At 36.9% G+C, this 26,240-nt stretch overlaps 1 protein-coding gene across 3 annotated transcripts; it reads left to right on the top strand.

The window, feature by feature from the left end:
• The first annotated feature begins 12,074 nt into the window (after positions 1-12,074).
• LOC145676201 (uncharacterized) lies at positions 12,075-25,355 on the top strand. 3 transcript variants are annotated; one of them, XM_081747119.1, is made up of 4 exons: positions 12,075-12,347; positions 19,773-20,014; positions 21,818-21,989; positions 23,656-25,154. In XM_081747119.1, exons 2-4 carry the CDS (start codon positions 19,820-19,822, stop codon positions 23,754-23,756), a joined length of 468 nt encoding a protein of 155 aa, XP_081603245.1. In that variant the 5' UTR covers positions 12,075-12,347; positions 19,773-19,819; the 3' UTR covers positions 23,757-25,154. The 3 variants fall into 3 exon arrangements, with proteins under 3 accessions (XP_081603245.1, XP_081603244.1, XP_081603247.1); XM_081747118.1 differs by having other exon boundaries at positions 12,113-12,386; XM_081747121.1 differs by lacking the exon at positions 23,656-25,154 and adding an exon at positions 25,178-25,355 and having other exon boundaries at positions 12,156-12,386.
• Positions 25,356-26,240: the final 885 nt, after the last annotated feature.

Genomic DNA, 26,240 nt, shown 5'->3' with positions numbered 1-26,240 from the left:
GAAAAAAAATCTCCTTTAGCCCCCAGCCGATACCGCGAAAACTATGAATGTGACACTAACATCTGTCATTTTCTACTACTTTTTACATATCCCGGTAAAAGCCCCTATGATCCTCTGGTTCCAATTTTCAAAAAACAACGCCTTTGGCCCACAGCCGATGGGGCTGCATTTAGAAGTCAATGCCTGTAAAAGTATCACCATTCATCTCAGCGACAGTGAAAACTATGGATTTGACACTAATATCGGTCAATTTCCATTATTTTTACATGTCTCGCAATTCTCCACCCCCGGTGACTCCCGGCCATCATACAATGGTGGCTAAATTTGAAAATCATCGCTAATGAAAGTATCACCATTGATCTCAGCGACCGCGAAAACTACGGATTTGACACTAATATCACATCAGTCATTAAGGGTTATTTTTACATGTCTCTTGATCCCCTTTATAATGCCTCCGTTTCTTAGCTAATGGGAGCTAAATGTGAAAGTAAACGCGGTCTTGAGTTTCACCATTGAGCTCAGCGACCCCGAAAACTATGAATTTGACATTAATATCGGTCATTTTCGATTATTTTTACATGTCTCGGAATTCCCTTCTCTGGTGACCTAAGGCCCGCATACAACGGTGGAAGAATTTGAAAGTCATCGCTAATGGTAGTGTCACCATTAATCTCAGCGACCGTGAAAACTATGGATTTGACACTAATATCGGTCATTTTGGATTACTTTTACGTTTCGGTATCCCTCCCCCCTCCCCGTTGACCCCCGGCCCGCAGCCGAATAGGGTGAATTTGGAAATTAATGCGATCGGAGTTTCACCATTGATTCCAGCGACTGCGAAAACTATAAAATCGACACTAATATCGGTCATTTTCTACTACTTTTACATGTCATTCTAAACGCCCCCCTGATACCCCTGGTTCGAATTTTGTCAAAAACGCTTTTCCTTGGTGTGGGACCTGGACCAAGGTAACCGTGACCAAAATTGGGTTACTCTCGGTCAACTTGTCTGGTCCCTAGGCCGTTCCCGGAAACGTCCCCCTGAGACCCCCTTAGTTCGAAATTTAAAAAAAAAACTCTCCGTCTTGATCTGTGCCCTAGACCAAGCTACCCGTGACCAAATTTTGAAAAGATTCGGTTCACTCATCTGGTCCACAGGCCACACAAAGATAGACAGACAGACGCAAACAAACTCATTATTTTATTTATATTAGAAAGGTCAGATCCGCCGTTATTGTAATAGAGCGGTACTTGAGCGATTGATTGTAGAAATTCAAACTCTGATGAGTGATAATTTCATAGGCTTGTTTTATTACAAGTTTAAACTCTTTAGTCAGTAGAGAAGAGGGCGTGAATCATGGGTCAGAGTTGATGACAATTAGGTTTTGGTGGGTCTGTGGGTCACAGTGGGTGAGAGTGGTTCATGGTGGGTGGTGGGTCAGAGTGGGTCACGGTGGGTCATGGGTCACGATGGGTGGTGAGTCAATTGGTCGTGGCCAAAGTTTTCATTGTCCCACGCCCTTTCTGAACTACAGTGTTGAAAATTAATCAGTGAAAATCAATTGCAATTGATCAATCAATTGAAAGTAATTGCTGTGGAAATCAATTGCAATTGAATTAATTGCCAATTGATTTCAATTGCAATTGAATGACTGAATTCAATTGCAATTACTTTCCACTGCAATTACTTTCAATCAATTGATTAATTGCAATTGATTCTCCATTATTAATGGCCAACTGCAATTAACAATTAACCATTAGACCTACTTGCTTCAATTGTCAATTGCAATTAACAATTAATTTACAGATTAATTGTTAATTGTTAATTCAATTGAAATTTGCCCAACACTGGCAAGGACTGTCAGGTGTAATCAAAATACAATGTGTGACAGAATTTATTCCTAACAAAGACAGCGTATTTCTATGTATAAATTTCTAATGTTACCGTACTATAATTCAAGTATTGTTTAAAAGAATCACGAGCCGCCACTGACAGTGTATACTGCGTATAAAATGTACTGTAATATAAAGAACGATCAGGTAAATTGCCCTTTTTATTGTACGTTAGAAATTTGAACTCCCTGAATGAAACTTGATATATATATTTTTTACAAGAAGCAGGAATGGGTCAAAATAACTCACTTTACCTAACATTGTAAGATTGGTATTCTAAGGGTTAATCCACTCTAATCTTTACCACCAATCATTCAACTCGCAATGGAGCAGTTCATCTCTCAAACCGCATATATATCACCTCACCATCCTAAAATTCCTCCACGCTACTTTCGTCTAGTTAAACACTCACATCAAATGTATACAGAATATGTTTGCACTGGCAACCACGAAGCTCTTTAGTATCATAGAGCCCTGCACCGAACAGTGTTTAATTATCTTAAAGTATATAAATTACGACAATGGATTAAAATTTGAAACACAATTTCTGTCATATCACACCCTTCGCAATATTAGATGCGTTTCAACGCATTAGCTGGTAAATTTACCCAAACCTCTTATCCTCTCTTACATCACGATCAGGAACTGCACTGAGACCAAGAAGAAGCTAAAACCTTTGCTTCCTAATTATAGGAGATTTTCACACCTTTATCATTCACTTAGCATTTTAATTATCATCCTGTAGACCATTTCAACTTCAATTCACCACATATTCATCTTCAACCCAACATACCTACTCACAAAGCACTCACTACCTTCATTTCTACCACGCAAATCACTAATGTCATCTATCATAAATGTTAAAATGACCCTGAAATCAATAACATCTATCGATATGTAAGACAAAGTATACCAATACTGCTCAATCTTAGAAATCATCCAAATTTCTCTTGTTTTTTAAAATCAAGAATACCGTCCGATACAGCTCAACAGAATCTTCACCAAAATCCTAGGAAAAAAATATCGTCAAATGACTTCATGTTCATCTTTCTCATTACCATCTTTACCACACCATCAAGCAGGCTCCCGCCCACAAATTAGCATCAACGATCAGCTTCTGCGTCTCCTCAACTGCATCCATAAGAAGTATAATACCATTTTATATGTATAAGAAGTATAAGGCATTTTTTGACGTGTTGCGTTAGGGTTTGCTTTTAAAACCTCTACATTTTCGCCTTCTAATCGCATATAACCGTTTTATTTACAATTTCTTGTTTGGCCACCGTACTTACGAATACATTAATCAACAGTCATATCAAACAATATTTATGCACTCAGGCATATCTAAGGCTCTTTACTTTCACCCTGTTTATATCTACTTTATTTTGTTGACATGCCTCTTCCCCCACAAAATATTGTTATTTCCATACGCTGATGATACAGCTTTTCTTGCAATTTGCCGTATTATTCACTAAGTAAAAACGCCTTACAACGAATAATACACACTTTTGTTCTGTGGTGCAATAAACGGCGACTGAAATCCAATGCTGCTAAAACCGAAACTATAATATTTCTGCCTCCTAAGAAACGCTCCAGATTTCACAGTAATTCACACTTACTTCCACCGCTCTTAACGAAAGTCGTCTTTGAATCTCCAAAACCGTTAATACTTAAGACACACCATAGATAGATACCTCAGGTGGAAGACTATGTCCAGGACATAAACAAAAAGACATATAATCGACTCAATATATTAAAACGACTAACTCGCACAACCTGGAGTATTTCTGCAAAACTACTCTTGATCACTTATATAGTCATCCTTCGACCTGTGCTTAGTTACGGCCATACTGTTAGGTTTTGGCTGCTGTTAACTTTTATCAAAAACTTAAGGTTCTCGAAGATCACACACTCAGAATTCTATATCACATCAAACTCCCGAGGTCTGTTCCAGAGCTCTATGCTCGCGTGACTTTTCCATACATTTGGATCCATGTAGAAAAACTTTGCCTCAAATACGTCCGGAATGCTCAATCCTCATCATTCACTCCTCTCCGATTCCATCAACGCCCATATCAATTTTTATATCGTTCACAGCATTAGTCATTCTACCTCTTCCTTCTCTTTACAATGTATCATTATTCCTTACCACAGAATCATCAAGATCTTCCGCTAATCAGAAAGTTTCTTCTCTATCACCCTCCGCACAATATCATAAAATCATATTCTACACAATAATTCCTTTGTAACTAACAGAGTTTCCCACTTCCTTTGATTAATGCTTTAAGCAACCCCCAAGGGAGAAGAATAACCTATATCCGTCATTTTACAATATCTTATAGTTAGTCTCGTCCAAATGCAAGTCATCTCATAGATATTTCACTCATCAACGCAATATGATGAAATGTAAACCCAAATACTTTCATCATGATGTCTGTCATTCATTCTACAATTTCCTTTCTCCACCGTCACTATGATTACGATTGTAAAGACCGTAATGTTCTATTTACTTGCGTCTTTATAACATAAAGTTATTATAAATTGTTAAAAATCCTTTAGACCATGACTAACTCCTTTCTCGCAGTACCCTTGACTTCTCTTTCCCCCGTGGAAGGCATAATCCTCGAGCGGGTGTTTAGCTAAAACAAACATGCGCCATACCTTTACGTTATAATTTCACTTATGATGTTATTTCGAAATGGTGTTTTATAGGTAATTTTTGTCTTGAAGCAACATAGAGTTCTTTGTTTTATACTTTTATCACAAGACTGATGTCGCTGTGAAACCGAAAATAAAATTTTGCTCAAATATGTAGCTCCTTGGCACTTTCAGTTAATGAATTTTTTATAAAATTCCGTATCAGGGAGCCGACAAAAATATAGGGGAAAAGTGTGAGGTTTGGGAAAGTTGGAGATGTGGGACAGTGATATATCTCTCTCGTGATTTGTGTTAAGTCATAGTGGTTGCTAGGAGATCTGGTGGCAACATTTAATGAGTATTGCTACCAGGTTCTGAACGTGCACAAGGTTTTAGAAGCAAAGACAAATTTTCCTTCACTGCTGATAACTATTATGTAAGATGTATATTATAAAAATATTTGACAATATGAAGAGGTAGTAGAGAATTTAATATAAGAGTAGAGAGTTAGGTATTGAAAGTATATTTAAAACATTTTTGTATGATTCTAATACCAGAGTTCGTGGTTTTATAGTGACAGTAGTAAAAGTGGGTATACAGGGAGGATTATGGCATGATGAATTGAGGAGGATTGGGACAGTGTCTCACTCCTTTCTACTCACAAGTGAGAAAACATTAGGTAGCTTTATTATAACTCCTGTGTTTCCGCTTGCCTAACGCTATATTTATTTAGTATTTTTCACATCTGTTTCAGAAAAATGCCACGAAGTGGAAGAAGATAAACCTAGATTACATACAAACAGCAAACAATGATATTCTGCAAGCCGTAAAGATAGTAATAGAGAAAAAGAAGAGTATACGAGAGGTAGCAAGAGAACACAACATATCGAAATCAGCCTTCGCTAGACATATTAAAAAGTACAAGGAAGACTCAAATAGATATATCAAGAAAATCAATTTGTGGGAAACTCTCGTTAGTGCAATTAAGATGAACTATGTGCTTAGAACGAGGTGTGGACGAACTTTGACTCACGCATACGAAAATGCCTTGAAGAAGAATATGGCAGAATCTTAAACTGTGCACAAAAGTGCGGGATATGGCTGGCTTAATGGTTTTATGGAGCATCCTCCTTAGTTATCACTGCGATCTCTGGAATCAAAAGTTTATCAAGAAGTACCAGCTTCAATAAGCAGACTTTTTGAACAATTTGAAGTTAGCATATGAGAAATGTAACTTCACTCTGAAGTGTACTTTTAACTGTGATGAAACTGGATTTCGTACCGTACACACAACGCCACGTGTGATATCTTCACGAGGACAGAAACAAGTCGGACAGGTAACTTGAGCGGAACGTGCTGAACAAGTGACAGTCCTATGTACCTTTAATACAGTTAGGAATAGCATTCATCCAGTTTTTCTATATTCGAGAGTAGGGTACAAGGATTTCTTCCTGAAGAAAATACTACCTCGTAGCTTGACATTAGCAACGATCACTGGATGGATGATTGTTGAGATATTTGGTGATTGTTTAGAACACATTAACCAAATTTCTAAATATTCGAAAGAAAATCCAATCATATTCCTCCCCTAACACCACGAAACCACGTAAATATCACTGAAGTAGAGAATGCTTACTAAATGGCGTGTTATGAACATTTTCTTCGAATTGAGGTCACAAAATGCAACTGTTGGAAGTTTCGGTTTGTGGACCTCTGAAGACACATTACAATCGGGTGTACATTGACTGGCTGATTAATAATCCAAGAAAAAACTATTTCTCCTCGTTCTATTGATGAGTTTATAGGACGGGTATACCCCTGTGCTACGACACAATAGAATATCGTATCTGAATTTAAAAAGGCTGTAAAATACCCTTTCAACAGTGTTCCTTTTACAGAAGACTAATACCTGATATCTTCAGTAAATGACCGTCCAAATCCCTCGTTGAACAGAAACGCACCGTCTCACCAACGAAAATTATAGACAACCTTACCGCACGGAATATTGCTGGCACATCTGAGGGTATGGACAATGGGTCATCAGAGTTTCTGCCTGAAAGCTCGCTTACATTAGCTATCCAAGAAACTACATTTGTTATATTTTGGAGCAATATCTTCCACTACGTTAGTAACCACTAAGAATATCCGTCCTTATCCGAAGGCTGCCTACCCCTCTTAATAAAACCAACCGTGGGAAAAAGAGTAGTTGTCGAACAAGAATACTAACACCAACTGCAGAAAAGATGAAACCAAAAAAGAAGGCTTTGCAAAGCTAAAGCGAAAGAGGTGTCGGTATTATAATTCATTTACAACAAGTAATAGGAAGCTTGATACAAATTCAGAGTCCTCAATCGAAGACAGTATTTTCTTTCGCGAACACTGTGTTCATATATCCTGTAGTAATTCTGTTAGTGATGTAGATCTATCAATGAACGAAATAGGATGGGAAAACATTAATGTGAATGTTGAAAACAGTAATATTATACTTCTTAAATTTTACATCAAAAAGTGTGCAGTGTATTATGTAGGAATTGTCGAAAATGTTTAGAGCAGTGGATGCGAAGTGAAATTGATGCGTAACGAAGTCGGATGTTCTAAATTTGTTTCTCGTAAACAGCAAGATACTAGTTCGGTTGAGCTTCAAAATATAGTTCTGAAATTAACTTATCCTGTCATGGGTAAGGTAACAGTACGTGTGCAGTCTTCGTATTGGTTTTGCCTTAACCTTTCTGCATATAACACCCATTAAACAGTAACCTTTAGAATAGAGATTATTCTTGTCCTCTTGTAATTCAATTAATTTCATATTCGCTGTATACTGTCCCAGAAAAGTCGAACTCGACTACGATAACGTGTGCATTGCTTTGTTGGCGTATTTTCTTTTTTTAATTCTAATTTTCGGCTTTAACCCTATTTTTAGATTTAATAAAAAAAAGCAAAATTATTGTCACACAGGAAAGTGGTAAGATTCCTGTTTACCTTTATTGGCAGAACTATTATTCTTATTCTCAAACTGAAATATTTAGAAGGATGATAGCGTAGTACACAATGTTTAATCACTTTAAGTATAGCAATATATTATACTGTTTTTCTCGCCACTTTGTTTTATTTCTGAATATCATTTCAGTCTGTCCCATTCCTCTCTAGGGCCGACAGGAACGAGACAATTCGAGTGGTGCCTAAAATAATTCAATATTTTAAGAGTACTTCAACTTAAAACGCATTTAGTTTATATATATATATATATATATATATATATATATATATATATATATATATATATATATATATATAGAGTGAATCAAAAGTCTAGACACGGTGGAATAACTCAAGAACTTAACTTCGAATCGAAAAACAAAAACACGTGTTTAGTAATATCAAAAAAACTATCTGGCGAAATCAAACTTGCCTTTGTAAACCCACCCTCTGGTGCTGGGGTAGGGTGAACTTTGAAATTTCAATTTCAAATGAAAACCCCAATTTTTGATTGTAGATTTTGATTCTGCGGCCCAAGTTATGTAAGGTTTCTTCAACACAATTCCGTCGATGCATAATCTGGCGCTATAATCGGCGAAAGTAAATTATCTGTTTGGGATAAAAAAGAAAAACATTTTGCTGTTAGACCGACAATTGTTACTAACAGTTCCGTCACCGTTAAGGACCTGCCACTTATAAACGAATCGTTCAGGTGAACGTCGCTTTAGCGTGTGAATGAACGAACGAGCAATGCATCCCAATGTTGCAATCCCATGTCATGTGTCACTAAACGTGTTATAATTCACACATCCATACATTGCATGTGAGAAGAGAAAACAATAATGAAACGAATACACACACACACACACACACACACACACACACACACACACACAGGTATCACTTCTTGTACAAATACTCCGCTATAATACGGAAATTAGGGGAGACTAGGGAGGTATGAGACAAAATTCGCATGAGATTTTTTTCCTTTGTAACCATGAACGATACTTACATGGATTTTTGCCTTGTGTTAGTTTGAAGTTTCAGCTATATAAGTAAATTTTATTGAGTTCCGTTTCGCGTTACGAAGAAAATTATTCACATTTTTCTGACACTGTCCGAAATGTCTCAAAACTCCCTAAGTTACGGAGGTCTCAGACATGCGCAAGGGAGGATTGAGACAGTAAGCAAATTTGCATATATTGACAAAATTATGTGGATTTATTGCCAAGCAGACTTATTTTAAAAAACATATTTTAGATTTAGAATATAATTAAGATAATTCTTTTGTATTAGGACTAGAACGTGCTTTCGAGACCAAATATAATCTAGACCTTTATACATGCAAAATTTACTATGTGACCATCTTCAGTTAGAGAATGTAGGTGTGAGAGAGAGAAAGAGCAATATTAAAATGTTTGTATGATAATATACTCTATAATATGTATGATTAAAAATTCTAGAAAAACAATGATAAAAAAGAAATCCTGTAGCCCATATGTGAAACATAAATGATTTCCAGTCAGGTCCTTGCTTTGTTTGCAAAAGCTATAGGATCGATATGAATTCCACAAGTGAGACCCTTTGTGTGCGTTCACGTGATTCACAAAAACAAACGCAAATATTCTCAATTCTACAAAAGAAACCGAACCTTACTTGCTGTACAAGGCCCTACTTATAAACGGGCGTCTTTAATGTTCATTATTATCGCAAATTAACCTTTGCGAAAGAAATTGAGAGAATGGCATATTTCTTCATTCCCTTAGTTCCTCCAGAACACAAGGGAGATGGCAGCTTATACAAAATGTCATACAAGGGAAAATTTGCCAAATCTGGCACATCAGGGTAATTGAATTTGCTCCTCCCCTTATGGTGTAAGAAACTTATTTCACATTCTTGATTACCATGGAAAACCATGTCCAACATAATGAACGCACGTGTTCTTAGTTGTAAAATTTACGACAAGGAAGTCACCAACTGCAATATCATCCATACAGTTCACTTCCATTCCGTAGTTCTGTTCACCACTATCCTCAGATTCTATTTCATCACTTGAGTCACTTCAATTTCCTCACTGACACATCCAATGCCTGAAGTCTATGACTTGTGTGTGGAGGAATCGTTAGCAATATTATATAATTATCCTTGACTTTCTGGATGAAAGCTCTATATATATATGATTCTTGTGGTTATCTAATAGTAGCAGAACTTTTCTTTCCTGAGAACAGCCTTAATGTTTAGCGAAATGATCAAAAAATATGTAAAAATTTCCTTTGTCATTCAACCAGATACGTGAGCGGCGCCTGAACTTCCAGCTGGAGAACCAGACAACATATGCTGTTAAAATGAAAACAAAAAACGGAGGAATGGTGTTTCTTGTTGCGTTCACTGCCCAACACATTGTAACTAGTGAACCTCTTTCAGCAGATGTTGATTTACTAACTTTTTTAGCTCATTTTTTGCAATTATTTTTGGAGGTTTGTGGCATGTTGTAACTACAGTTTCATCAACATTCCATATTTGATGAGGCTCAATCTTTTCTTTCATCAACACTTGCTGTAGATTCGTAAAGAAGGATGAAACATTAGCTTTATTGAACCTAGTAGCTCGAGATAAGCTTGTGGCTTGAGGAGTTCTAAGCGATAGATTGGGATATCTATGCATAAGCCCTAAATACTAATCATAACCTGCTCTTCGTCTCTCTTCCCATTGAGGTGGCATTTTCTTCTGATTAGCTAAAGCACATTCGTAAGCCAGATCACGCACAGCCAATATCAAAAGTCCGTAATGAGTCTTTGCTGCAGCAAGAAGTGCTTCTTCTGTATCAGAAAAAAAATCTAGGAACGCTTCCTGTTCAGAAGATAAGATATAGTTTCATAGGGAGCACTTTCTTTGCTATCTTCACATAACGAGAAAAAGTTTGCTTATCTACTGCAAATCTTCTTACGGTTGATCGTAGACCTCTGCCATTAATTACTTCACGCTAAGCAGCTTCCATGATATGTCCTGGGAATGTGACGCGATCAGTTTGTTTCTTCCATCGAAAAGGCATTGTAGTAGGTTTCTAACACCGTTACCTGTGATGAAAAAATACAAAATTGCGTCAAAATCGTTGACTAAGGCTAGAGGACTAATTTAAACAGCTGTTTAGCCTGCATGGAGAACGACTTTTAAAACTATTGTTTTAACCTATCTGGAGAACGATTTATGAGTAAGAGGAATAAAATATCTTCTCAGTTCCCCTGTAAACTTGTGAAAATAAAACAAATCATTTTAATTTCCTGAGGATCCCTCCTGTAACTTTTAGATTGGAACAAGACTAGAGACTTAAGACTTTAACTTTAATATTGCAATAATATGAATGAGTAAGTGCTGGGCTCAGTATGAGACAAAGATCCTTGATTTTCAATTCCAATCACCCAGTTTGACTGCATCAAATCACAAAGTGTTAACTGCTTTCACATGTATGCTAGTTATGCCCTGTTAGTCTATTTACATTAACGCAAAAGTTTGACTGAAACTCCACCTTCGGTAAATAAAGGAAATATCTCGGGTACTGATTAAAACATCTATAACCAAAAACACTCAAAAGGCAGTCAGCGAAACCCCGACACGGAAAACACTGACAAAGCGAACGTTATATTTCTAAACGAATCAATCTTGAACTAACCTTCCCTTCCCTTCCTTTCTCTACTTAAACCCAACATAACCTAACTGAAATTTTTGACCTGCCGGTGTTTGGTGGTTCGTTGTCTGTCTCTCGGATGACCTATGAAAATGATAAAACGAGGAATAATTGTCAATTCACAGAAAATTAACTATAGCTCCCTATCTAACGGGAACTTTTCAAATAAATTCTTACTAACCAACGCTCACATTCTTATTTTCTCTCCCTGTTTACTAGAATTGCATCAAATTCAATATTATCTTACTAGCAAAATAAAATAAATAACAGACATATCAATCAACAAATGATGGGAGGATTGAGACAGTCATTGGTAGGGAGGCTTGAGACGTCTCAATCCTCCCTCCTAAACGTGTCTCAACTCTCCCTTTCCCGCCATTTCACAGTTTTTCCTTTTTTGTGTAAATTACTTAGTTCTAAATTACATTCCGAGTGTTTCGAAAGATCATTGAAATTCGTGTCTTTTAATGTACATATAGTAATAAAACAGAATCCAGTTCAATACTTGTTAAATACATTTAATAAGTAGTAGTCTACATTTACTCGACCTACGTGAAAACATTTTTTTCACTCTACGCTCTAAACTGTAGCGTCCACCGCTTTTGATTCCAACTCAGCAAATGACTATCGAGGGCCCTTATCTCCTACAGGAAGAACAACTTCAGTGTTGCCAAGTGAACAGAATTATAACCATTGTCTCATTCCTCCCTTGTCTCAAACCTCCCTAGTTTACTATACAGGTTACGCCTATAACCTTCGTCATGTCTATCCCGAACAAAAGGTCGATCAACGTACTTAAGAGGCCTCAATGCCTCGAAATTAAGGTGGTGCCATACATACGTATTGAAATGTGCACTCTGTTCACACAATGCTCTTTCCCTAATAGCATGTTGGTTTGCAGCAAGTCTTTCATTATATTTGATTTTAACTTGCTAGACTTTCCGTGCACTGTACACCTGCTGCAGGCTTTTTGAAAGAATACTCGCAAATGTCGTAATTTGATTTTCATTTGCTAGATTTTACTTACCTCGGAGGCTTGCTGGAGATTTGTAGCAAGTGTATCAGTTCTAGTTTCTACCAACAGGTGGCACAAAAGTCCAATTTTAGAAATTTCGCGCCAGGTCGCCATTTGTACAGGTGCTAAGGTAGAAGCAAGGTTCGTATATAGGTAGAAGTGGATAATTAAGATAATTACGTAAGTATCCAGATTAAGAGATAATTTATATTTTAAACGTGTATTGTTTGACTAAGTTGAGAAAAATATACTTGAGTGTATGTTCGTATGCAGTAAATGTTTACTTGCATTATACCCTTGTGTACGGGAAGGTTCTAGATTACTGGTTTGTAAATGGCATTCAAAATTAATCAGTTTCTACAGCACAATATGTCTTTATATACGTAAAATCACACCCACATATCTTAATTATCTGATATGAGCCGTAATTCCTACTGTCTATTTTCAGTTGTTACTATGAAGTGGACAATCAGGACAAAATAAAAAAAATTCAAAATAACTTATCACTGGTCCATCTCTATCATTATTCGATGTTACTATATATTGGTTAATAAAACCAATGTAAAAATATATTTTGTAACATTGGCTACAATGTGACTTGTGTATTTAATATGTACTCGAACTCATGTTTAAATACTGTGCTACTGCAAGTGAAGATTTGCTGTGAAGTTTACTTGCATTATACCCTTGTGTACGGGAAGGTTCTAGATTACTGGTCCCCCATGTAGATTAGTAGTTGGGTAGGTTTTAAAGTTTATACATTTAGCTTATACAGTATTGCCGAGCGAGCGTTAGCGAGTGAAGGCGGGTTAGAGCCCCGCAGGGCACGTTGTTTTCTGTCTTTATTACTGCTCAATGGGAAGGGGGACCAGTAATCTAGAACCTTGCCCTTGTGTACATTGATAGTTAATTGAATACTTATGTAATTGTAGCATTTGATCCTGATTTCCACTTCATTAAAATCGAGAACGGGGGAAAGATACCGATGGTAATTGCAAATAATGGCTTAACTTTAATTATTCCCCTCCACTATCAAAAAATCGAAATACTTAATTCACAGAGTACTATTACCTTTTAGATGTATCCCTGCTCTATCAAACCTACGAAAAAGTGCAATAGCCTACTCAATTCACACAGTATTGCCGAGAGAACGAAGGTGGGTTAGTACCCCGCAACGCTCCTTGTGTTCTTGAAATTCATTACCGTGGTGGTGGTAGTAGTAATAGTAGTAAGAACTCGAAATTACCATTCCTTACCTCATTTCTCCTACAAATTTTGCAGATGTCTTGTCAAAATGGAGGGGAGTAACTAAAGTTAATACAAAATAATGGAGAAGTCTAGGAACGTCCCTCCAGTTTCACTGGGCAAAAAGCTGCGGCATTACTCGAGCAGACGGCTCTACCAAATTTTCACACATTTATTGCGTTTTCCGATTTCTTCTTGCAGAGCATGCACTAAATGAGGAGCTACTGCATAAACCACGAACTAATTTGTGCTAGGTGGCCACTAAAAGCACGAATGCTATCTAACCGAGTCAGGGCAGGAACGCAGCAGGGGGCCCGAGCGGAGCGAGGGGTGCATCCGTAGGGAGTAGGCGCGTCAGCGACGGGGGCATACGCATAAACAAGGATAGTGGAAAATTACATAAGACATCCGAAATAATTTTCACCTTCAAACACACTTAAATAATTGTAATAACTCTTACTTTCAAAGTGGCTTCACTGGTTTCCCGCACTACAAATGGCCGCTGCGAGGAGGAATTCGTTTGTTTTGAATTTTTACTTCTTTTCCACACGTCACATAGTTGATTTTACGTTTTAACACACCATGACGCTGCAAAAACTATAATATGACAATTCTTATCACCCAAACGACATAAGTGTATTACCCGCCTGCCCGGAACACCGACATATATTGCCACAAAAGTGCCGAAGCCACCCTTCCCCATCCTGCTTGCTCTGGGGTGAGGAGCAAGGTTCTAGAACACTCTCCCTCTCCATTGAGTTGTAATAAACGTAGAAGCAACGTGCCCTGGGGGCTTCAAACGCGCTTTCATTCGCTCGGCAATAGTGCGTGTGGATTAAGTATTGATTTGTTGTACAGAAAGCAGCGAATCTCACTCACGTGAGAGGACCAGTGTTCTAAAACCTTCCCCGAACTAAGCTAACTGAAGCTCGTAATTTGTTTGTGAACCATGGATCCGCTTCCAAATTACCCGATCGAGTCACCATAGAAAACCGGGAAAGGGGGCATTGGTTAATTTTAGTCAAAGTTTTGAGAAAATTACCGTGCGAAATGGAGAATTTGTCGTTTGTATGCTTGATAATACGTGAAGATGTATTTGTTTCATAAGTGATGATGGAATTACTTAGCGGAATGTTACAGCATCGTTGGATTGTGGAAGTTTCCGAGCGGTACGTGCTAATATTTAAGAACGACACCGCGTTTGTTAAATCGAACAGATATTGAAGGAGGTCCAGCAAAAGGTGAACTATTTGTATTTTCAAAATACAGGGTAAATAATCATAGTGAGTTTTTTTAGCTACAATAACTCTTAACAAATCTGTTTACACAGCACATTTAAAGAAATAAATAATATGGTATGTATTAGCAGGGTTTGAAGAAACCCGGCCCGGGCTTTTTTGAAAAAGCCCAACCCACCTGGGCCCATATAGGTTTTTCAGGTTTTTTCGAAATGTTTCAATGTCTTTGGGCTAAAAGTGTTAAAATGTGATTTATATTTGAAGATTGTCATTGTCACAACTTGCAACAATTTTCTACTCACTGCTCTTTTGAAAAAATTGCCGTCATTTTGAAATTTTACATTAGATTCCCGAGATAATCTGTACAGCAAATTTAGCGTAACTCGTGCTTTTACTGTCGAAATTTCAACTTAAAAGACTGAAAATTGCGCTTTGTACCGTGGATACTCGCTGTTTTGAAAAAAATGGCCGCCATTTTGATATTTTACGTTGGTATACCGCCAAAATCTATGCAGGAAATTTAGTGTGTCTCGTGCTTGTACTCTGAAAATTTTAACTTAAAAGGCCGGAAGTTGTACCCTGTAGTGTGTGTGGTAGAGGCAGTCAAACGAGTTGAGTTGCTTTTGTGTTTAACGTCCCTTTCAGCAGCGAGGCTATATGAGACGGGACCTACTGATTAACATGGAATCCGAACCACATGAGCTCCCTCCGGGAACCAAACCTGGGTCTCCCACGCCGAAGACGCGTACACTAACCGCTTAGTCATGAAGGAGCTCGGCAGACAAACGAACAAATATACATCAAGTCATCCAGAAGCCTGACTGACGTTTGGCAAATATGAATACCAAAAGGGGTCTATTAATTTAAAACAAAGATACAATTCATGTTATATGAAATAAATAAATGTTTCAAAATGTTTTATATGAAATTAACATTTTCCAGCGTAAATGAACTTCCCATATTTTCTCCATGAGAATACGGACACCTCAGATCCCCCCTCAACTTTCCAACACAGTGCAATGAACTGTAGTCTGGTTATGAACAAAAGTATAATAGGCCGCCGTGGCTCAGTGGTAGAGCGTTCACCTCTGGTGCATGGGGTCCCTAGTTCGATCCCAGCTCGCGCCAAGTGAGCTTTGTGGTGGACAAACACCTTGTGCGTGGGTTTTTTGGGAATCTCACGTTTCCTCCCACTTTCTTCATTCCGTCATTTCATTCATTTCTCATCATCACCGTCACCTTGAGCATAGCAGGCATAACCGTGAGACTAAAATTAAAGATTCAATTTTTTTTTCAAGAATATAATAAGCGAAAGTTCACTAAGCACCAGCTGCTTTTCTCTCTTCGTACCCTGCAATTAATTGTGCGGACTGAAGATGCCTAAAAACTTAAGATGTGCTATAAAAATGCTTTATAGGAAAACAATATGCAAATTATTTAAATCAGTGGTACAATCTGCCTTCAATATTCTTCGCGCGTTTAGCAATATTTATTTACATGGCTGTATTTGCCAAAATTACGTTCGTCAGTTTAATCTGATGAAAAGCTGATTTTTCTCCTTGTGTCGTGTGTAATTGTCAGGACCAGATTTACATTTTTCTAAGACCTGGACCAAAGCAGAATTCTGTACCCTAGCCTCTGAAAAAGATTATAATTCTTGTTAACTTATCTAATGTGTTGCCGGAGAAAAGGTTAGTCATCTTCCCTGTGTTTGTAAATGTAGAAACACTCAAAGCCATCTTTTTTCTTTTAATGTTCCGGAAATTATCCGAGTTTCCATAAAATGCAATGGAAAAAGTAACATTGCAAAATTCGCTCGCTATCAAGTCGGATTTCGCCCGCTATCAGGGTGGTTTAATAACTTCCTCTTAACTGTTACCTGCAACAGTCCACTGTTCATTCACTAATTACAGGATTTCCAGCCAGTCAGAATTTTTTTTTTTTAACTTTTCGAATAAGCTGATATTGATAGCAGAAATGGAACGGAGTTAAAATACGAAACATTTCCCTGTCGCGACTAAATTTACGGGGACGCGGGACACTCGGGCCCAAAAACGGGACTGCCCCGTTTTTTACGGGACGTATGGCAGGCTTAAGCGTAAAATAAACAGTTTTATTGTTGAAGTATTCATTTCCGATCCTTCTGCGTTTAATTTCCCGAGCACTTCTTTCACGGCGTTGAACTCAGCACTTGAAATAGTAAGCGGTACATAGTCTTCGAAACCCCGAGCATTAAGCTTCTTAAATTTGACAAGAATTTTTACGCTATTGCTGGTGTTGATTCTACAGAATGCTTATTTGAAGAGTAGCAACAAATGACTGAACTAAACTGTTATTATTGGAGAACCAAATTTTAGTTGAAGAAACTTGTGTTTTACATCAAAAGTAAGAAATAATACTAGTAGTTTTACTAATGTATTTACATGTGTACTAATAGTACCGGCACCTATGACCTTAAACCCGTCAAACGTATCAGTGATAATGTCCCGCGGGGTCGACGAGCATACTATTCACGGAAAATATTTTCAGAAGTACAAAATCGCTTATTTTACTTCAAATAGGCTATAAGCATAACCCATATATTAATTTGTTGTATAACTATCTCAAGCTAAGGTAAGTTTAAAAAAAAAACCTTTAGTGCATTCAGAACTTTATAAAGGTCTCATGTTGAATGTTATTGTATAACTTAACATGAAAGCCTCTAATTCGCCCAAGGAAAGTCTAAAATCTGATGAAAATCACTTACAATGTGATCACCTTAGTTGTACCAACAATATACTAACAAATAGGTCAAAAACTCAGGTGGGTTTTAAAGTGGGTTTTTTCAGGTGGGCCCAACCCGAAAAAACCCACCGGGTTTTTTCGGGCTTCGCCCACTTGGGCAAACCCTGTGTATTAGTTACAAGTTTTCATCTATTTTGTCGCATAGGGTGACCCTGTCTTTTCGCCATCAATTCGATGGCATTCTTGATATGAACATACTGTTTGACAGTGACATAATCTGACGCGTTCAAGTAGTTCGGCAAGCATCGTATCGTTTGACACAGAATGGCATTCTAATATGCGCTTGTGGTTTTACAATTTATTAATATTTTATATTTTTTTTAAAAAAAAAAGCTTTACTTTCATTTGAAAAGAATTAAAGGAAGTCTGAGACAAATACCTTATAACCCTCTATACTAGCACCTATCCAGGACGCGGAGCCGCCTCCGCATAAACCCATCTTTTTTAATGTTAATTTTGTGGACTTTCTCATCAGACCCTTACAGGATTATGGGATATAATATTGCCATATTCTTCTCTGAGTACGTGGCCGCGGTGGCTCAGCGATAATATTCACCTCTTGTGCGTGGGGCCTGGTTCTATTCCAGCTTGCGTTAAGTGGGCTTTGTGGTGAACAAACACCATGTGTAAGGGTTTTCTCTTGGTTCTCCCATTTCCTCCCACTTTCTTCATTTCACCATTTCATTCTTATCATCACCGTCTCCCTTAGCCTCGGAGAAAAGTTTTGGGACGTTAAACTCAATATTTAATTTCATTCTCTGAGTACAGGAGTCTTTGCTTAAATACTTCGGGTACTGAAGTACCATTTTTTTGTTGATATCTGAAAGTTAATAATCGAAACAACTTCCGCAACGTTATGCGAGAATTGGTACTATTGAAATGTAGCATTTTCTTCAATACTAGTGTGGACAGCTTTTTTTTTTTTTTTTTTTTTTTTATAAAGGAAAACGGAACAGTAGAATACATTATCTGCCATTAATCGATTTGTTACTTTCATTGTTATTAAAAGTTCGTTTCATTCGTATTTAAAGTTATATAGCCTGATCTCTTTCATTATTACTACTACTCAGCTGATGATGTAGGGATAGTGTGTCTGGTTCCCAAGCATCGTTCGGTAGGTTGAGCGTGGGCACCAAGCTTGCTCCGGGCAGCCGTCTTGACTGAAGTTTTCCTAGTTTCTCAGTGCCACCAGGCGAATGCCAAAATAGTACCTTTTATAAGGCCATGGCTGCTGCATTTCAAGATCCTTGACCTTCCCCTTTCTCTAAGGATTGTATGCGTAAAGGACTAGAGAAATTGTATTCAATTCATTATTACTATCTCAATTATTTATATATTGGAACCAGAGGGGACGTGGGAGAAAAATTGTCGGAGCTGATCTTTGATTTGTAATCTTTAGTTGGGCCGAATGACTTCTTGATATGTCTTCAAGTTCCCAGGTGTGGCAAAACCAAGATGTGAACTAAATCTAATATGGCCGTCACTCAGGTTTAGTGTTTCTCTCTGTAACTTGGAGATTTAAAGCACATACATTGGATAAATCTCAACAGAACACATTACATATTATGCTGGGTCAACCAAAGAACGTTTGTTTGTTTTTCGTATAGTGTAAAAATTGAACTATTACATTGTGTTGGGGAATTCTGCTGGACTTCAGTTGGTCGAATTCGACCCTTAATTGGTAATCTCTAACGGGCAGGTTTGGCAGACATATTTCTGAAGGGCCCTATTGTGTTTGCCTGGCTACAGTATCTTTATTAGCTGTTGTCACTCGGATGGTTAAGCCATTTTCCTGTCAGCTCCATTAAAATATGCGTGGTAAAAATGTGGGTGAATAAGAGCCATAATGTTTTTTCTCGTAATAACGGTTAACCTTCCGATTTTGATATGCCAAATCCCTGTAGGTGCAAATTATTTTTTTTAAGGAGTGTAAGTTACGTGATGAACCCGGGATCAAACCTTGGACCTTCGAGCATACGTCCGATGTGCTACCAACTGCGCAGCCAATCGATTCACTTCTCAACCACATAACTTCCACTCTATAAAAAGTTGTATACATTCTCTTTATTGTTAGTTCCCTTTTTTCTCTACGTAATTACATTCACCAAGCTTTTTGTTGCTGGTGTAACTTTTATTGTAAACTAAGATTATTCTATATATACAGTATATATATATACCTTAGAAATCTAAAAAGGGACAGGGTAGTGGTAGCTCATATAATTTCACGGAATGTATACGCTTTGTGAACGTTACAATTTATTCAACTTTACACTGACGTAAATGAAATTACCTGTTGCAGGACATGAATCGTTTTCGAATCGACAGTGGAGTATTCTACAACAGTGGATGATAGATTTATCAAACAGTGTAAACAATCTGGATAAAAAGGTGAATAATATTCTAGGCAGTAAGGCTGTATCAGAAGAAGACGAGAATGACGACCATTTTGCTTCTTTGGGCGTGCTACCGTTGAAAACATTGGAAGACTTCCATAAGTTTGAACAACAGTTGAAGGACAACTCTAAACTCAGATTGAAATTGGTAAGCAACATTTTTCCTTGAATGTAGCTGTGTATATTATATTGTAGTTGGAGTTTATTCTGATATCCTAATTCTACAGGTTCATCGATATGTCAGGCGTTGCTTTTTATCTTATATTTATAGGTTATACCTTTCTAGCTTGTAGTAAATGCTACTTTCTTTGATCTATGTTTTTTTATTCACTGATAGAAGTCATGGGGAACCTCCCCGATATTTCGTTCTCTCATACAGTCTGAAACTACTTGGCACATACATTATGTGCTTCTCATCTAATGCTGTGTGGTAAACCGTATTCCTCAAAGTACTGTTTACGTGGGCCTGTTCGAACCAGTTGCCCATGGTGGCTCAGTAGTAGAGTGCTCAGTTCTAGTTTCAAGGATCCGTGTTCGATCGCAGCCCCTGCCAACATCGTGCTCGTGGGATTTATCGGGGCTTTCCCATTTCCTTCTACTTTCTCATTCCACCATTTCTTTCATCCATCCTTTGTCGTCTCCTTCACCCTAAGCTCGCACAACCATGGGGAGCTAAACTAAATATTTCGTTTCATTTCGCTTAATTTCTTTTTGAAGCAATGATAGCCTTAAACAGTCGACGGAATCGATTGAAAGTTAATTTTAAAAGGTGTGGAGCGTTGGGTAATTATTCGCTAGGTTGTGAGTTCTAATTACTTTTATAGTCATCCTGATTTTTTAAAGTTTTTTATAGTTCCACGTAGACATTTCCGAAGTGCATCACTGAGAAGAGACGGGGGCTTAGTAAACCCAAGATTTTTTTTTGAGTTCGACAGTTTCCACTATAGCTTGAAAAACAGAAGGGCAAAGATTGGCACGTGGGAATTGTCCAATCAAATTTATTAGTGCCTAATACATTATGGAATACTTCTATCTTTCTTTTGTAGATGCTAGTGATAACATGGGCAACAAGCACCATATTGTTGACATAAGTATTGTATATTATTATGATGATGATGATTGTTTGAAAGTTTGCTATGTCATGTAAGCTGCGTACTAGATTTTTACGAATAGAATTGGATCATGCTTATTTTTAGGCAAATACGATATTTTATTTCTGTAAATACTTTTAGTTTACTACAAAAGTGAAAAGATAACTAATAGTTGAAACCTCTGTATAGTCTTTCTTAAACAGGTTAATGATCTAGCTTCTTCTGTTGCATGCTTACAAAACCTGCAGAAGCTTATTCGGAAATAATTTCTCTATTGAAAATTTTTATTACATTACCGAGCTCCAGTTCCTTTACTGTTGCTTGAAAAGGGCAAGGAACTATCTCCGATTTTCAGTTTCTGCTGATGGCCTTCACTCGTAGTGATTTTATTTGTGCACCGAAAAAGAGAGAGCTTATATACCAGATGGCTCTACGAATAGATGGCAGAAACCTCTCTGTATTTTTTTTTAACTTGGTTCAAAATTTCAGAGAAGGAAGCTCATAACCATGTAAAGGGTTCTATTTATTTTCCATATTCTCCATTGTTAAAATCAGTTGACTGATTCGTGATTAGCAAATAATTCAACAGTGAAATTGTTGCAGGAATGAACAAAATAGAAAATCACAATACGCCACGCATTAAATCATTTATGTGGATAGGAACAGCCTTCTCTGCAAGCTTATACTCTCTAGGTTTAAATTTGTAATATCCACTTTTGTTTAATGTGAGTGGGAAAAACACGTTTTAGAGGAAAAAGATAGTTCTTAATAAGACAACTTTAGTCTCTTACATGTAATATGTAAGCTTGTAGTTGCTTATTGTGAAAAATAGAAGCATTAAATATCTGCATTTTTTTCAGGTTCAAATGTTAACCAGTACTGGTGGTCGTGATGAGAAGACGCTCATCCATAATATGCTCCGACGCCTCTTACATGATGAATTGGCCCAGATGTTCACGTTAAGTGGGAGATCGACGAAGAAATTGGATAAGAAAGCGTTCATTGGGACACAAATTGGGAATATTGTATTACGTAAGTACTATATATAAAATTTTCTTTATACTGATACCTATAAATCTCACTGCTCCGATCGGACTACCTGATGAGGTTTCCCTTTGTCTTTAGTTCCAGCAGACGAATGATGGGATGGTAGATTCTGGGACTCTGCCTGTCCACATCCTTCCCTTCCCTTATCCCGGCCTGAGCCTTAGATACCCAAGAGGTATAAATACATTCTTTCAAGTTTACTTTGTGAATATGTCTAAGATTTTAAAAGGTGAGGGCAGTAAGCTATAAATAATATGCATTTTAAAATTTTTGAAAGATTTTGCAACTTTGTTATGCTATCACCCACATCGTATATTGCACCAAGACACCAACATGGCAATTCTTCATTAAGATGTCAGGTAGGTGTTGCTGAAAGAAACTGAAATAATTGCTGGGAGTAAATTAACTTTGGAACATCGGTGATTCTTGACGCTACATTCGAATTATTGAATTAGGCAGCTGTTTAGCGTGATTTTATTTTAAATAAATATTGAAATAGTTGTCATGACTTATGACTTAACCCTCGTATTAAAAGAGGTTCCATAAAAATATTAAATGTAGTTTTAAAATATTTATATAGGATTGCGCTTTACTCACCACAAGGAAGACATTTTTCAGTTTTACCTATATATTGTCTGTTTACCAGAAATGTGGAAATATCTGCAAATTTGTGTAGCTATCAATATCGGGCCTGATATTTTAGTCGTAATTTTTAACAAGTGACAAACCTGTAAGACGAGTCCGAGTTTCTTTCAACAAAATGTGTCGTTGGAAGTTTAAATTTTTCCTATTCTTTTTTGTTACTTTATACGTAGGACGACCTTTGGCTCTTAGAAGTTGTCTGTTGCCGTTTAAATAAGTTTTCGGGGCCAATTTACTGCTGAAATATTCGCTTGTCGCCTGCGGTGACGTTAGGGTTGGGAAGTGCTTTCTCCCATGTACAACAATGATCCGGTAACTTACCTTGATTCGAGGCTTTGTTTGCCTTTAGAGGCACGTCAATATTGTCACTAACGAAGACGTAAACACATCTGCTTCTAACTCGAAAATACGAATTTGAGAGAAAAATCTATATATAAAAAAAAAGTCCGATTATCGAAATTCAAGAAAAAACTTGCGAGTTTTTCTCGCTTTTAGAATTTCAAATTTGATCTTTCTTTGAAAGATAGAATCGTGGGAAGCGCTCTTATATAAATCAAATAATAAATCTTTATATACTAATGATAGTGCTCTCCATGCTTTTCCCTTCGAAAGTTTTTTTTAATTTTTATTTTATTTTTAAACTTGTTTTGCATAGTTGTTTGTAAGAATTTAGATTTTAATTCTCACAGCCAATAGAACTACATATTGTATGAATAAATTTTATATTTCTTTTTTCGCGCTATAGTTTACAGTTTGTAAACTGCAGCAATGTCCGTGGTGTTTACCTTGTATTTTTCATTTAAGATGAGAAAAACAAAGGGATGGAATTAACTCCATGTCCAAGCTGCTTTGTACAATATGAATAAATAATTCCAGATCTTTCTGTCCTTACGAAAAAATGTGAATATATTGATGTAGTCTTGTTCATAAAACTTCGTCCTTACCAGTGTCTTGCATTGCTGTGTATACTCAAATACAATTTTTTAAAATTAATTATTTCTGTTTTGAGATGCGTGTAAGAAAGTGTACATTAGTACTACTGATGAGAAAGTGAAAGAAAACATAGGCGATTGGCTGCACCAAGCTAAAACTAGGTTGATTAGGCTGTAAGTAGTATGCAATTTTATAATTGATGGGTTTGTAAATGAAAACTAGAGTTTGGGTTTCGTAAAAGGAAACTAGACTGGATATTTAATAGATTTCTTAATCGCGTCAGCGACTGATAAATCCCTGTATTATAACGCAAATGCCACCTATAATGCAGCTCTTTATTACACACTTAAAGAAATCTTTAATAATTGTCAAATATCATATAAGGGTAATACGTACTTCTGCTTTGTAGTAAAAGTTATGCGTTTCGCTTCTTTAAGCTGATTCGTTGAATGGCTCGAGGGCTGATTAGAAACGCAGTACATCTGTTTAAAATATTGTCGAGGACCCAAGTTTTGTCCTCGAGTGTACCAGCTAGATTCAGAAGGATGATGAAGTCGGAGTGTAGTACTGAAGTACAAGATGGTCATACAGGTGTCTTATTTAGAATTGAATTTAGAAACAAAAGTAACAAGCAGGACCTCTTTTATCAATTTGTAAGAATGAAACGGAAACACACTTGAGAATAGGTGATTGTTTGAAGACAAAGAATATAGTAAGCTGACTGGACATTCATGGAGTCACGTTTAGGTTTCTTAAACTGAACATTTCAAGAATACAAGACTCGGAGAAGAAACAATAGGTGACGAAGATAACACGCGACAGTGTTGTCCACCACAAAGAAATTATTAAAATCCCTGAAAAGGACACACAGGGGCTCATTCTGGTTCATTTTGCTCACTCTGACTCATTCTGTTCATTCGCGCTTATTCCCCTCAGTCGGATTCGGATTCTTAAGATCTCAGTCTCTCTACACCAAACTACAGTCTCTCCATATCCATTTATAACCTGTAGCAGTACAGTAAACAACTCTATTGAACCGAGTATCTCAAATAGCGGATTCAACGTCTTTACCGCCGATGCAATGGAACAGCAGACGTAGAAGATACAAAAGATGCCAGTGTTTATTAACCCTCAAGAAACCTAAACTGTGTACTGAATGTCTCATTCCTTTAAACAATTACACGTTCTAAGTCTCAGTTATTAGAAATAATAATCACAGTCTTTAATCACTCACTTCTCAAACAAATCACCAGAATTTAGAGAAAAAATATCCAGCCAGAGAAAGAAAAAAGGTTTAGTTTGTATATAATATATTAGATTCGGGATAGCGTTGATAGATACTACTTATATAAGATTTAAGGTAAAACGCTGAGATAGTGATGAAGATATTGCACAAGCTGCGTGGGTGGACAATATATCGTAGTAGGCAGTATTTCTAGTAGAACACTCGAAATATAAAAGTAAACTCCAGTAGACACCTTGATTACAGACATTGTGGAATTAATAAAGCGAAAACTACTTTAAAATTAATTTAATGATATATGTAATGAATTTATAATATAAGAAATTGACGGGTTGCATTTCCTTTTATATTTCAGTAAGGAGAAGCAGCAAAAAGAGGAAGCAGCTGCAGTTGGTGGGGAACAAGTGGAAGAATTAACGTAGTATTTTGAAAAGCAAATTTTGTATTACATATTTAGCCCATGGACGGAAAAAAAAAAGTTAACTAACAAGGGCAAAATATAATTAATGAAACTAAATTAAGTGTTGTTCATTTATATTATTTAGAATACTTTCCTTATAATATTGAAGTAATAATTTCTTTTATGTTTTTATTTAATTTCCTTTAGAATATGAACACGAGCCTATAAAAGTCGAAATATTTTTAAATAGCATGAAAAGAGCTAAAATCACCGGGAAGCATTCCAGTTTTCACCCTCCGACGTGTGCTGTTAAGTTAAAAAAGTATTTCTTGCTGTAACGTAAGTCTAGGGTGAGATTTTTCAACATCAAAGGTATAAAAAAAAGGTGGGCATTCTAGAGTCTTATTGATGCATCCATTCTCAGAAGATCAAGGTTTATGCACTAGCGTTTAGTTATAGTTTTGTCGAGGAATTCCATGTGGTTGGATTATAATTGCTATAATCAGGAAGCTTACACACATGTTAAAACTGTTTTAACGAACCACAATGCAGATACAAATAATAACTTGATTTTTCACGGTTACAGCAAAAGAATTTTTACATTATTTTGTCACATTTTGCTGTTGCAGAATTTTAGGCCATATTGTCATTTTCTTTCATATCAATTGCATTCTTGTATGAGTGTAAGTTTGCATGCAGTACCTTCTGCAAGCGTTTCACTTCCATAAGTCATGTGTAAGTCAGCAGGCAGTGGCGAGATGAGCATTAACCTTCGCGGCCTAGACTTTCCATTGTAAAAGAAAAATGCATGTTTTATTATTTCTTTTACAAGTACATCACTTGGTCTCGCCAAGTGGTATATTTGTATTAAAGCAAAATAATGCACTTTTCTTCTGCAATGAAAGTGCAAGCTGTACTCGCTAATGCATCCTTCAATGTGCTATCACTAGCTGAAGACTTGCAGAGGAAGTAAAGTGCTTGCTGCAGGCTTGCTATGCTAAGTTCCGCACACTTGCAG

This window comes from Thermobia domestica, chromosome 18, assembly GCF_964235325.1.
Source record: "Thermobia domestica chromosome 18, izTheDome1.hap1.1, whole genome shotgun sequence".
Lineage (NCBI taxonomy): Eukaryota > Metazoa > Arthropoda > Insecta > Zygentoma > Lepismatidae > Thermobia > Thermobia domestica.
The sequence above is the reverse complement of the archived record's forward strand: the minus strand, read 5'-3'. Positions and strand labels throughout refer to the sequence as shown.